This window comes from Acipenser ruthenus, chromosome 34 (assembly GCF_902713425.1).
Source record: "Acipenser ruthenus chromosome 34, fAciRut3.2 maternal haplotype, whole genome shotgun sequence".
Classification (NCBI taxonomy): Eukaryota; Metazoa; Chordata; class Actinopteri; order Acipenseriformes; family Acipenseridae; genus Acipenser; species Acipenser ruthenus.
This window is the reverse complement of record NC_081222.1, coordinates 1,678,719-1,693,970: the sequence shown is the minus strand read 5'-3', so window position 1 is coordinate 1,693,970 and position 15,252 is coordinate 1,678,719. Positions and strand designations below refer to the sequence as shown.

The 15,252-nt window shown below is 41.1% G+C and overlaps 1 protein-coding gene across 5 annotated transcripts in view; it reads left to right on the top strand.

The window, feature by feature from the left end:
- The first annotated feature begins 6,446 nt into the window (after nt 1–6,446).
- LOC117965567 (dedicator of cytokinesis protein 7-like) overlaps nt 6,447–15,252 on the top strand; it is a 56,085-nt gene continuing 47,279 nt past the window's right edge. For all 5 annotated transcript variants that reach the window (XM_059007226.1, XM_059007229.1, XM_059007228.1 and 2 more), the window contains exons 1-2: nt 6,447–6,622; nt 14,634–14,724. In XM_059007226.1, the coding sequence (XP_058863209.1) occupies nt 6,573–6,622; nt 14,634–14,724 (141 nt within the window). In that variant the 5' untranslated portion in view covers nt 6,447–6,572. The remainder of the gene's footprint in view (nt 6,623–14,633; nt 14,725–15,252) is intronic.

Sequence of the window (15,252 nt, the reverse complement as noted above, 5' to 3'; positions counted from 1 at the left end):
ATACTGTAATGTTTGACTGTAAATTATTGATTCTATAAAAGACAAGTGCATCAGCATTTTTTTTTCGGTTTTTTTTCTGTGGTGGTGAGATTGAAAACGCTCCTGGTGAGATTTAAATGGCTGCTCTCTCTCTCTCTCTCTCTCTCTCTCTCTCTCTCTCTCTCTCTCTCTCTCTCTCTCTGTATATTTACATTGTATAAAGAAATTAGACAAATCAGACACTGTAGACTTATTCTTGTTAATAACAGATTATGAAATGTGTGTCAACATTGCACTTTTTTTTGCATTTGTTTTCTTTGTAAGCTTTCTGAACCTTGGAGGAACTAATAACTGTGACATTTGAGGTGCACCTATTGTGGGAAAATTGAGGGGTTAGGTTAAATGACATACAATATAAAAAGGGGAAAGAATTAAATACTGGCCTCAAGCAAATTACACTAGAGCAGCTCCTATCGCTGTCATGATTTTCTGTTTGGAGTTTGTGATCAGGTTGTAGCTGTTTGGAAGTGGAAGTCAAGCAGATAAACTTTTCAGCTAATGCCTTCAACTGTATGACATAATCAGCCAAAGGTTCTATCTTAACTTTCCTTTGTGGTATCACCTCAGAAGGCATTCAACCCTCCATTACAAGTCAGGTGAAAGCTTGGGAGTCATTTAAAGATGTGTCAAAGAGATCCCTCTGCTCCTAAAGGGTTAATGCCCCATGACAAAATTAAAAAAACTGCAGTTTTTTTGGGGTGAAATGCTAACAGTGTGGTATGCCAAAAGCAGTGCAGTATTTGGGGGTGAATAGCAGGAGCTTTATATTTTGAACCTGCTGCTTCTGTAGTGGCTATCGGGTCACACAGCTTTCAAGGACTCAGAATCACTCTTCCGATAACGTCATCGTGCCTCTCTGCACACCATTGCAGGACAGTGCATTGCAATGCAGAATGCCAGCGATCACTTACACAGTTACAGTGTTCATTATCAGACTCTGTTTTTATTATTATTATTATTATTATTATTTATTTCTTAGCAGACGCCCTTATCCAGGGCAACTTACAATTGTTACAAGATATCACATTATTTTTACATACAATTACCCATTTATACAGTTGGGTTTTTACTGGAGCAATCTAGGTAAAGTACCTTGCTCAAGGGTACAGCAGCAGTGTCCCTCACTGGGGATTGATCCCATGACCCTCCGGTCAAGAGTCCAGAGCACTAACCACTACTCCACACTGCTGTCTCTGTATCTGCTCAAGAGTCCAGTGCACTAACCACTACTCCACACTGCTGCCTCTGTATCTCCATCAGACTCCATTCCCCCACAGTAGCATCTATTTGGATGGATTCCACACCATTGCAAGTAAAATCCATTCTAGTTTTGTCCCTTTTTTTTTTTTTAAAGCGATGGCATTTGCGAACATGCCGGTTTGTCCATGTAGTCTGGACACACTTTGTATTGGAGGAGCTGAACAGAGTAATACTTATTTAGAGGTGATTTGCCTTCTTATAATCAGGGGTACAGTCTCTTCAAACACCGTGCATGCAAAGAAACCCAAACCACATCTGATAGACAGTTAAACAACCAAACACGTTTTATTAAAAGCATTTAATACAAAAAAAACGACCCAAAATACCTTGGAACCTGGACCATCTCATCCAGGGCCAAAGTTGGGCGTTCCAGTCCTGGTCTTTGTTCCAACCCTATTCTGTGTGGGTTTCATTGAACCTCCATCCAGACCCTGAAGCAGTTAATTTGCTTATGTTACCTGTTAAACCTGGAGTGGAATGGCCCTCCAGGACCGGGATTGGAAATAGAGCATGGTGTTCCCCCCCATGATTTACAGCAGGGGTGTCCAATCCTGGTCCTGGAGAGCCGGTGTCCTGGTTTTTGTTCCAACGGTACCCCCCTGTATTGCTGTATACTAACTAGATCACTCCTGATCTGACTTCCAGACCTCACTGTGTATAGCCATCCCTACAGAAGGCCTGCTGTAGGGATGAGCTTGATCAGTGTAATAAACAACGAGCTGGAAGCTTTCAGAGTCAGAGAACCTGGATCCAAAGGTACCTGATGAGCGATGCATTTGATATATTAAAATGGCACTGAGCGAATGTTCTCGAAGCAGCTGCAAAGACAAGCAAATCACAACCATGCATTATTAGTCACGCACTTTATTAAACCAGATGATCGCAGCTGTTTATTCATTTTATTCATATGTTCCCACCCCCCTCCCCACCCCATATATCTTGGTTATCCAAAAACTTGGAAACTGCTTTGTCACAGAGTATCAATTGGTTTGACCCTGATCAGCACTAATTTTGAGCTGGCTGGACTGAGATTAGAGCTGGCCAGGGTAGCTAGTCACTGTTCCTTCACAGTTTTGGAAAGGGGAAAGGCTAGAACCATGAACCCTGTTCCTAAATCCTTACAAGCAGACACAGCTATTTAGCAGCTGGGTTAACCGTCCCAAGGTTTTGTCACTGCAAAGGCGAACGCTGTGTTGATCTGAGGCGACCCTGCTGTTGTGTACCGCGATGTAATGTAGAGCACAGGTGGATTTCTACACGACTTTATCATTTGGTTTTTCTGGAAATGTTGGGTCTTATCTAAAATGTTCCGAACCTAACAGTGCCGTATAATACAGCAACACTGGCCTAAATGCTACCTTTTTTTAAAATGAGAACATAAAAGTCTTTCTCAAGGTCTAAATTGCATGCTAACGGGCTGCGATTTAAATTCGCTGGGGCGAGAAATGTGCATCGCGCACAGAGAAGTGTTAGTGGCTGCAGCAACACTTTGCAGAGGGGCAACAAAATTCAACTCAAACATGCCGAGGAACAGCCCAGCTTCTTTGAACACACTCTTTGACAGGCTGGCTTTCCCATTTGAAAAAACAAAATCAAGACCTTGAAGCTGATCAGATCGCAGTTTTGCAGCTCAAGCATCGTTTTGAGCATCGGTCAGGTTAACCCGTGCCCTTTTATTATTTATATTGTTAGAACAATGGTGTGTTTTGTGTTTGCTACCACATACCTTGTTCAAAATAAGAAAAAGTAACCATAAATAATGATTGTAATATTTGTACATTATATTGCTGTATTGTGTACAATGTTTAAAAAAAAAAACTGTGTCAAAACAAACTTCAAAGTCTAAGTTATTTTTATTATCATTATATAATTATTTTTGTTATTATTATTATTATTATTATTATTAATATTATTATTATTATTATAATAATTACCGGGTATTATTAATTTGTCTTTCAAAGAGATTTATTAAAATGCTGGGGTTTCCATTTCTGTGAAATAAAGGCATTTTTGCAGTTAATGATATATTAAACTCTCTATCTCTCTCTCTATATATATATATATTAATTTGATTTCACAATGTATGGTACTGTGAAGTGTGTTAAAAATCAGGGTTATCATTATTATTATTATTTTTATAAACAGCAAAATAAATAAAAAAGCATGAATACATTTTATGCAACAGCCTTGTGCACCAGCCTCTTGATTTGAAAAAGGGTATGAATAGAACTCTAAAAGGGGAACCAGAGCCTCTGGTGTGAAAGGGGGATTCCCAGAAGTGATGTCATGCATATATAATTAGGGGGTCCCCATCTTATTATCAACTGTGATCAGCTTATGTATTAATGTTCCAATGGAGGGGGTTCTGTACAGGGTTGGGGTCGAGTTCTGTTTCCCAATTCCAATTCCAAAATCATTTTTAAAATCAATTCCCTGTTCCAATTCCTGTTTCTCCTTAATCAATTCCAACACACACCATGGGTCAAAATCGCAGTGAGCAGTATTCTGTTAAAACGAGTTTACAGTTTACAAACGAGAGGAGGCCATTCGGTCCATCTTGCTCGTTTGGTTGTTCGTAGCTTATTGATCCATTATTAAACATGAACTAGTCTCATACCATAAATGAACCCCAATTTAAACCTTCGGGCCATTTTTTTCATCGGGGGCCACTAATATCAGCCTATCAGGAGACTACAGCGTCCAGAAAGGTAGCGGCAGTGTGCATGGGAAAGGGTGGCGGGTCAATACTGTGGGTCGAATGAAGATCTCTTCTCTCCCTTACTCCCGGAGAGACGGAACACAGAACTGATTCCAAGGACTTTGAGCACAGCGGAGGACGGTTTCTGGAGGAAGAGGGAACCGCTGAAAAATGCACAGGTATCCTAATAAAAAAAAAAAAATGGTGGTTTATATATCAAGGCTGAGTCATGCCAGTGTATGGAAGCACAAGCTTTTACATTGGCAACAGGTAACCGAGAGTTTATTGCAAGAGTTTGATGGCATGTATTTGAAACCTGCACAGACTCCCCCATCGACATCCCCTATTCGGCCAGCGATGCTGTCAAGACCCCATTCAAATGGAAGTCTCAGAATCTTGTGTAAATGCTTCGCTGGCGTCTCTGTAGTTACTGAAGACACAATGCGGCTGTGCTGCACTGGCTACAGGTAACGCTGTTCAGTTTCAATCCAGTAGATGGCAGCATTGAGCTTATAACGCATTCAGCCGTACACGTTGCAGTACACGCTGCACGAGTCAAACCATGTACACATTTTATATGAATTTTATTTGGGGATTCTGAGCACACTAATCTTTTATTCAAAAATGACTAATGTCGTATTCATGTGTGCTGTGGTCATTGTAATATCATGTACCACATTTTATAAATAAGTAACCTTTAAAAATACAATTTAATAGTTGAAACGTTTGTTTATTTATTTATTTATTTATTTATTTATTTATTTAATAATTACTCTATTTAATCATTTCCAGTTGTACCCGACACGTGTAGTTTTCTAAGGCATGACAAATGATCATATCGCGATATCCTCAAATTGCATTTCAAGATATCTTGAACTGTTCAGACATATCTGTAAATCATTCGCAGTCTTAAATAAATAAGAGATATCTGTAAAACAGCCCATTTTGAAGATATCTTAATTTAATTTTTGAGCTATCTAAAACTGAAATGAAGATATAATAATAATAATAATAATAATAATAATAATAATAATAATAATAATAATAATAATAATTTAAATGTATTATAGCGCCTTTCAGACCGAGGTGTCTCAAGGTGCTGTACAAAACACTATTCAGAATTACAAAAAAACATGAATAACAATTAATCAGTTAAATTCTATAAATACATAAATAAAAAATACAATAAAATAGGTAAATATAGGTAAAAATCGATCATCATAACAGTACGATGTATTATAATACAGTACAGACTGCAGTCAAATCAGTTAATACAGCGAACAAATGCGTCTTAAGCCAGGGTAGTTTTAAATTACTGTTGTGGATTCTATAGGAGGTTGTGTGGTCCAGTGGTTAAAGAAAAGGGCTTGTAACCAGGAGGTCCACGGTTCAAATCCCACCTCAGCCACTAACTCATTGTGTGACCCTGAGCAAGTCACTTCACCTCCTTGTGCTCCGTCTTTTGGGTGAGACGTAGTTGTAAGTGACTCTGCAGCTGATGCATAGTTCACACACCCTAGTCTCTGTAAGTCGCCTTGGATAAAGGCGTCTGCTAAATAAACTAATAATTCTCTAATGAAAGTTGGCGGTAAGCTCCACACAGCTGAAACGTTTCGGAATCATGCATTTTAACAATCCAGAGGATCTAAGCTGCCTCCCAGGGATGGAGGGGGATAAGAGGTCCGTTATATAACTAGGGACCCTGGCCGTGCCAAAGCGCTGTCCTTACAAAGTACCACCAAATGCTCCTGTCAGGCCACTGCACTGTGGTTATCATATTAATAAAACAGTGAATAATCCTCTCCCAACACCCAGACCCTAAACCTAAGGCCAGTATACTATACTGCAGCCATTACACATCTAAAGTAGTTCATGTTTGGCAGTGAATAAGCGTTTTTAAATAAAATAAATAGTGACCAGAGGTGCCGGCTTCCTCAGTTATCCAGACAGGAACATTTCGTGGTACCTTTGTAGGCGCTGCGTGTGATAGCCTTCTCGGTGAACAGTGATATTTTAAAAGGAAACACGGGATTGCATAGGAAGCAGATCATTTCCTTTTAAGTAATAAAACCCTGTCTTTACAAACCGATACAGATATCTTTAAAATCGTGTTTTCATACCTAGCTCCTAAATAACGCCCTGTTCATTTAGAGATATTTTATTAGAACATAAGAAAGTTTCCAAACGAGAGGAAGCCATTCAGCCCATCTTGCTCGTTTGGTTGTTAGTAGCTTATTGATCCCAGAATCTCATCAAGCAGCTTCTTGAAGGATCCCCAGGGTGTCAGCTTCAACAACATTACTGGGACCCTCACAATTCTCTGTGTAAATATTTTTTTTTTAGATAACTGGAAATTATTTTAGAGATTAATTTGCGATGTTTGTAAATGATAACACAGCCGGGAGCAGAATACGAATGTAATTGTGAAATCCTGTGAAATTCCCGTTCCTCCCGCCCAGGGGGCGACACTGGCACACAGTGTTGCCCGCAGCAGGAAAGAGGAAAGCACCCTTCGAATAATCGAAATCGAATCTCTCCTGCAGAAACAGAACACAAGGTGAATGGGGAAGGAACGATGGCAGCTTCGAACACAGAGCGAAGGGCTTTCGCGCATAAAATAAACAGGTACGTCACAAACAGCAACATTCTTTCCGATGAATGTATTTACAGCACCGGAGCGGACTCGGGTTCAAACGCGTTCGTTTAACCTTTTAAAGACGTTTTTTTAAGATGTCTTTGTTTTGTCCACTTCTCTGACTCCCCACTGATTTAGCAATGAATTGAAATCTGACATGAATGCCAATTTTTTTTAGTATTATTTTTTTATATATAAAAGCTTTAAAAGGCTTTGCAGTAACTTTTGGCATAACAATCGTTTCTTTTGTTGTTTGTTGGTGGTCTGGTTTGCATTGTACTGTACTGGGAGTTTTCGATACAGTCATCTCTGTGTTCCGTAATTAATCCAAACTGATTTGACAAAGTACAACGACAATGCTTTTTTAAATAATTGTTCCTGTTTTTAAAAAGTGTTTTTTGAGGTTCAGGTTTTTATTTAAGCAACACAAACATATTTTAATATATAATAATATTTCAAAGTAATAAAAAAAAGACTATATGAGTACCATTGTCGTTTTTATGTTTTAACAACATGTATTACGGGCGGGGTACGTGAGAAAAAACCCCAATAAAAAGTCTGTGGGCGTTATTTTGTATTTAGAAGAAGTTAAAGTTAAAGACAGTCCGTTTTAAAATCATTATAATTAAGTACTTTTCTCTCTTTCTTAAAACTGAAGCCGGTGTCACTTCGTTTTCGTCTGGTCGGTTTGAGAATGCATTGTGTACCATTTCCTGTTGTCGAACACAATTTCACACGGTGTAGTTTGAAAACCCGTTTCATTTCGTGCTCCAGTTTTCCAGATAACCGGCTTGTATTAAAAGGAGGTCGTGTCTTTTTGGGTTCAAAACAACAAAGCAATACAAAACCGCATATGCTACCTGTCTCGAGTAGGATCTTTACTGGCACCTTGCCATCTGTTTTCTGTACTGTACGAAAATACCGTAGCGCCGTCCTCAAAACACGATCGTTTCCAGATAGTGTAGTATTTACTGCAGTGTAGTTTAGGAAACTATAGTGTTGGCGCGAGTGTGTGTTTTCAAAATGAAGCATGTTAAAAAATACTACCCTTTTGTGTCGTTTTACCAATGCTATGCCCTTGTGTTGCCAAACCTGCTCGGCCAGTTTTGATTAGATGCGCACAGGAATATTGCATTTTCATTTTCAGTCATGTTTACTGATACTGTGCGGAAACACGGGGGGGCAAACAAACTGGAGTGCAAACGCAGCCTTCTGTCTAATAAGCAGCGGTGTGGAGTAGTGGTTAGGGCTCTGGACTCTTGACCGGAGGGTTGTGGGTTCAATCCCAGGTGGGGGACACTGCTGTTGTACCCTTGAGCAAGGTAATTTACCTAGATTGCTCCAGTAAAAACCCAACTGTATAAATGGGTAATTGTATGTAAAAATAATGTGATATCTGTATAATGTGAAATCTTGTAATAATTGTAAGTCGCCCTGGATAAGGGCGTCTGCTAAGAAATAAATAATAATAATAATAATAATAAAGCCAGAGTGCGCAGAAGGCTAAACCAGGGATGTCCAATCAATCCCAGTCCTGGAGGTCTATTCCACTCCAGGTTTAACAGGTAACACTGGATCTTCCGGTCTAAATGCAGATTTAATTGGATCAATTCAACGATTTAGAACAGGGTTGGAACAAAGACCAGGAGTGGAAGAACCACCTCTGGACTGAACTGTGGAAGGCGGCCTGGCAAACCGGCATTAGGAATTATAACGGGAAATGTAAAAGCATGGGACCCTTCTCTTCGTCAGCAGTTAAGGAGGCATTCATTGGTTATTGAGCATCGCTGAGTTTATTCTGCCAGCCTCAATCACACATTCAATGATTGGTGAATCACCCTGGTGCCTGTCTGCATCGCGATGACACTGGACTGCTTGTGTGATCCTGGGTCTCGTTACAAAGCAAGTGCCTAGCACTGTGCTGTGGAATAGGATCCTGCTGCTATTGTGTATTTTGATCAACGACAATGCTCCACTGTTCTGCTGCAGTGACAAACAGCCCTGGTCTGACTGCGCTGCAATGCATGTGAATAATTTAAAAGGCATCTCGTTGTGGTTCCTTGGGCTGCTTCGCCTTTGCAGTACATCGTCAGCGAAGGAGGGAAACGAAAGGGACCAGAGACCCTTGTGATGAAACTGTGAGCTCAGAATGAGAGGGAGTGATGCAGCTCACTTAAGTGTGCAGTGTTATTATTATTATTATTTGTTTATTTAGCAGACGCCTTTATCCAAGGCGACTTACAGAAACTAGGGTGTGTGAACTATGCATCAGCTGCAGAGTCACTTACAACTACGTCTCACCCGAAAGACGGAACACAAGGAGGTTAAGTGACTTGCTCAGGGTCACACAATGAGTCAGTGGCTGAGGTGGGATTTGAACCGGGGACCTCCTGGTTACAAGCCCTTTTCTTTAACCACTGGACCACACAGCCTCCTGAGGTGAGCTGTGTTGTGTTGTGAGCTGTCTAGCCATAGCACAGTTCAAAGTTTTTAAAATACTCCCGTTACACAATTCAAATATTTTGGTGAAATTCCTTTTGTGTTCTTCAGCTCGGCCAAAAATAATTCAGGACTGTAAGGGTTAAGAAAGTGATTAAAAGCTCTTGGTTTAAGACAGAGTTGTCAAACTTTTTTTGGGGGGGGGCTAAATAAGGGATGACAAAGGGGCTACCCCCCCCCCCCCCCAAAAAAAAGGGGCCACCCCCCCACCCCATGTTTTCATGCTTGTTAAAACGTGATCCAGTATTACTGCATTTTAACTGTAGTAATACATTTGTTTAGGAATGTGTTTAGCTGCTGTGGTGTTGAGTGGACGATGCTGCTGTCTGTTTCAACACTGGGCATTGTTATGTATATAACTACAATAACGAACAGATAACCCCCCAAGTCGTAGCTGTAAATGAATAAAATTTGGACTGTCGCTGCACTAGTGGGTGTCTTGTCTTTTTTAAGAAGGGATTATTTATCGTTTCAGTTATTTAAGGAAGCGTGCATTTAAACAGCAGACCATGGCAAAATCCCTTTAAATCCCTTTGTTCATTAATAAGACATCAGCTTCCGGCATCTGTTAAATACATGAAAAGTTATTTTTAGTGTAAGGTTTAAAGTCTCGCCAAGCACATTTAAGTGTCATTGCAAAGCGCATTCTTTAGCAGTAGGACTATTTCCACAGACACATTTTTGCATCCAGTGCTTCGTTTCAATCTCCCCAGATCTGACGAGAGTGTCGTTCTGCGTCGGTACAGCCTGCTGGCTGGCTTCTTGTCTTGATGACAGATTTAAACCTGCTAATCATGAAAGAGGCTTGTGTGTACAGCATGTTATCGCAGACTCGGCATATTTACAGTACACATTCGGCTTCACCGGCGTGCTGCAGTCCGAGCTTGCTGGATAGGTCTGTTTGTTTGTGTTTTAAAGAAGTCTAACCCATTTCCAGATCTGTTGCGACGAGGAAATCCAGGAAAGGGTGGAGAGCGTTGCCGGTTTTCCTGGCTTTGCTGAGCGGTGTAATTTAACCCTGCGTGGTGCTGGGTGCGCAGTGCGTGGTTCGACAAAGGGAGTGCCTAGCAGAAATCATTCACTCGCAGTCTTTATGTTTTTACTGCTGGGATCAACATGACTTTTGCATTGATATTCTTTCAATATATTCAAAAACAAAATATTACTACAGTACTTCTCCAAGTTGGCTTGTAATGGCAACACAAGTGCTGCAGTAGTATAATGTCATTGGGGAAGCAGTGTGGAGTAGTGGTTAGGGCTCTGGACTCTTGACCGGAGGGTCGTGGGTTCAATCCCAGGTGGGGGGACACTGCTGCTGTACCCTTGAGCAAGGTATTTTACCTAGATTGCTCCAGTGAAAACCCAACTGTATAAATGGTTAATTGTATGTAAAAATAATGTGATATCTTGTAACAATTGTAAGTCTCACTGGATAAGGGCGTCTGCTAAGAAATAAATAATAAAATAAAGCTGGTTCCCATATCAAATGGCCTATGTAAGACCAGAGAGAGATTCTGTAGAGTAGTCCTTGATGCATCGGTCTTTACATGAATGAATAGAAGCGTGGTCATGTTTGCCTGCTTGATGCTTTTGAAGCGGTGCTGGTTTGTTTCGAAGAAGCATTGAGATCGAGGTGAGGCTATGTAAGCAGGAGATGCTGTTGACCTTAAGGCACTGGGCAGCTTGAAAGATTGTGAAATCAGGACTCATTTTGTTTTGTTCGTTCCAAGCGATTCTGTCGGGGGGGGGCCCCTCGCTCCTCTCCTCTCCCAAGTGTCTGCTGATTGTGGGGCTTCCTGTAGCCTGGGGGGAGGGAGTGTGACTAATGAGAAAGCTCAAAACAACAGACCAGAGACTCTGAGATTCTGAACCGAGTCCAGCTGTGACTTTATACAACATGAAAACAAATTACAAGTAACATGGACCTCCTTCAAGACCCTGTGCTGACGCTCAGAGCTGTTATATAGGGAAAATTATATATATATATATATATATATATATATATATATATATATATATATATATATATATATATATATATTAAAAAAAAAAAAAAAAAAAAGTTTGAGAGTAATCAGAAAGTAAATCGGAACTAAATTCCTAACTTTTTTTTTTTAAGCCAGGTAAGAAAATAGTAAAAAGTGTTATCCCGTTAAGGTACATACGTGTCCCACAAATAACATTTAATGCTAACTTTTTGTTTTTTTGCAAGGAGGTGTACGAAATAGGGTTTCATATGTACTGACTAGGTTGGATCTGGTTGTCCAAATGGCCAGTTTCCTCCTCGTGATGCTCGAGTCGCTCTCAAATGTGTTTGAAGAAGAAACCATTTGAACAGCTGCTCAATTCCTTGTGTAAATAGGATAGCGTTTAAACATTTTAAAGCCGTATTAAGAGCCCCTCTTTTTAGGTCATTACAACCCCAGTCAATTCTTTGGGCACTGATACTTCTGCAATAGCCAATCAATCTTACTTCTGTAGCGCCTTTCGAGATAAATCGCCTTAAAAGTGCTTTACAGGTAACAAAACTGAAACACATACAAAACAAGATGACAAAATACTAACGCCTCCTTAAATTGCATACAGTAAAATAGTAAGTCATTTTAATTATTGCTTTAAAAAGCAGTGATAATTATAGTTTTATTTAAGTGTAGTACAGTAATCCGTCGCATGTCCGGCCTACCCGTTTATCCTCCGTCATCAAGCTCTTCAGTAACGTCATTTTGCTGCTGTGTAAATTACCCGGGCTTTTTGTGCAAATGTATATTGTGAAGATTAGTTCAGAGATCCCACAGAAGGTTTCGTGCACTGTGTTGTGTGTGCTCCGTGCGCTGCCATTGCTGGTAGTGTCACGTGAGCTGTTCAGTGTGTTGATATGTAAATAAATCCTGTTCGCCTGCAGGGGGCGTATCAGCCTCCGTCTCGATCTCCTGCCTGTCACTCAGCAGCGAATGCATGCACCCGCGCGGCAGACGGCTACCCTGTCACAAGCATTCATACCCTGTATCTTTCTAAACAAGGGATTTAGGGGAGCTCCCTGATAAAAGCTGAATCTCAAAACAATTGTGTGACTGTAGTAATGGTTACAGCTGTGTGTAATGGGGTTTAAAACAGGATTCATTTATCTGACTTTTTACATCTCCACCCTTCCTCTGGTCCCTCCGCAGTCCGATATGCGACTGACTGCTGTGTAATTGTATTTTTTTTAAATACATCTGCTAAATTATAAAAATGCGTCTTTTAATCTTAATTTAAAAAGCAGCAACAGATGGTGCCTCCCTTACAAATCGTAGCAGATCATTCCACAACGTCGGTGCTGTAAAACCTGATGTGCTACTGTAGCTCTCAGTGGTTTCAGCAGCTGGCTCCATCCGTCACAGACTTCATCTCCGACTTCACAGCGTCTTCCAGAGCAGACACCGCGGGAGAGAACGCTTGTGTGCTTGTTTCTCAACAAGCGACAGCGAGGGCAGGAATGATTCATTTTCACATCTGCAGCCAGGCGATCCATGGGAAACCAACGACCCCCCGAAGCTCGTCCGAGAGATAAGACGCAATGCAGTCTCCAGCGGATTACACAAACCACTCTGGCAGCAGCCTGCGCTGTCCAAATTCAGCACGACGAACGATGAACAGACAGTCGTACACGTGGAATAGGATATTAACCCCCTGATGCCCAAGCAGTTTTGAAAATGAGAGAAAAAAAAAAAAAATTCAGTAACTAGATTCCCTTCCCTGTCCAACACAATGTTCTGCTTACGAAAAATTCTGGCTTGCGAGGCTGGATTTGAAAATAAAATAATAATATAGAAAGGTGGCGAAGCCTTGATGTGATACGGAAATGGGCATTGGAGTTAAACTCTAGAAGCTAAATACCGGTGAAACATACAGCAGTCGATGATCTAATGTCTACCTGTAGTGTTGGCTGGGTTCGTGAATTGTTTTATATGAAAATGCGTGAGAAGTTAACACCCAGATTTTGTTGGCTGTGCTGCAGCCTCGCTCGGAGTCAAGTGCCCCACCCTGGTGTGCTGTACACTGCACCCCTCCCTCGGGTGCTTGGGCTTTCTAAATAATTCGAGAGAGACCGTTGCAGTTAGTCATTGCAACGTAATTTTGGAGCATTGGCGCAGACTCAGGCCTAATAGCAGGCTGGGTGTTTCTTATTTAGTAATAAAACTACAGGTTTTCCTTTGTGAACGGATTTGTATGGTTATTCTGGCAGACTTTCATTCTTTCGTTCAGAGACATGCACAAAAATCAAACACATGTACAGCTCTGGCCAGAGGGTTTGCATCGCTTGGAATTTTAGGGTTCTGTACGAACATAATTTAGATCTTTTCGGGTCTTAAAGGATCCCAGTGATTCAGCATCAGCAACATGACTAGGCAACCCATTCCATCCCCTCCCCACTCTCTGTGTGAAGAAGAGTCTCCTTCAGCAACATGACTAGGTAACCCATTCCATCCCCTCCCCACTCTCTGTGTGAAGAAGAGTCTCCTTCAGCAACATGACTAGGCAACCCATTCCATCCCCTCACCACTCTCTGTGTGAAGAGTCTCCTTCAGCAACATGACTAGGTAACCCATTCCATCCCCTCCCCACTCTCTGTGTGAAGAAGAGTCTCCTTCAGCAACATGACTAGGTAACCCATTCCATCCCCTCACCGCTCTCTGTGTGAAGAGTCTCCTTCAGCAACATGACTAGGCAACCCATTCCATCCCCTCCCCACTCTCTGTGTGAAGAAGAGTCTCCTTCAGCAACATGACTAGGCAACCCATTCCATCCCCTCACCACTCTCTGTGTGAAGAAGAGTCTCCTTCAACAACATGACTAAGTAACCCATTCCATCACCTCACCACTCTCTGTGTGAAGAGTCTCCTTCAGCAACATGACTAGGTAACCCATTCCATCCCCTCACCACTCTCTGTGTGAAGAAGAGTCTCCTTCAGCAACATGACTAGGCAACCCATTCCATCCCCTCCCCACTCTCTGTGTGAAGAAGAGTCTCCTTCAGCAACATGACTAGGTAACCCATTGATCGCCCCTCCCTTTTTATAAACCAGCACCTCCTTCTCTAAAATTTCTGTGAAATAAAAAAAACAAAAAAAGTTGCTTGTTCCCGGAACAGGGATGGAAATAAGACTCAGCTTGCAAGCAGTGTGATCCATTCCTGGTTTCACTGTGAGTTTAATAAAAAGACACACCTGAGCTTGTTACCTGTACACTGCGGCTTATCAAGCTTGCATTAAAACCTTGAATGGGTAAAACTGCTATGCAATAGGAGTCTTATTTCCAACCCCGCTGAAACGTGCGATTTGCAGAGGGTTTTGAGTTTGGTGGAGGCCGAATAAATATCCAGGGGGTGTCTCATTGATATCTACCCAGGCCGTCTTGCACTGCAGCGGGATCGGAACTGCAGGCTGGCAGAGGTGAATTCCTGGCCTTTCTCTCAGCGAGACAGTGATTATCTCTCTCTCTCTCTCTGTCTCTCTCTCTCAGGACGGTGGCAGCTGAAGTGAGGAAGCAGGTTTCCCGGGAATATGGAGGGTCTCCTCAGCTGTCCAAGAAAAGGAGCGGCTCCCAGCAATCTGTGAGTGAACAGCTGCTCATACCTCCCTGCCAAACACTCCCTCTCTGTCTGTGCGGCTGCCCGGCTGCTTTTGGCTTGCTCTGTGTCGTTCTGTTCTTTCTATTCTGTTCTGATCCTTTCCTCCTGTCGCTCTTTGCTTTCTGTCATTCTTTTTTCTTTATGTTTTCGTTTTGTTCTTTTTTTTGTCTGTCTTTCTATCATTTGTTCTGTCTTGTGCTATTTTTTTTTGTTCCTTCTGGTTAATTCAATATCAGTACTGTACTGATTTTATTATTTTTTTTTTTAATTGAAATACACAATTCATAAACAATAAAAAAAAAAATCTAATTGATTTAAAAGTTCCTTTCTTGTTGGAAAACAGTAAATATGTCACTGTATATAATTCAACAAAATTATATTTATATATATATATATATATATATATATATATATATTCATTTAAAATAAGTCCATTCGTAAATACTGTATCAAAATCATTTCTAAAGCAGCCGTCCCTGTTGTTGACTTAACCAATAAAAAATACCGTGA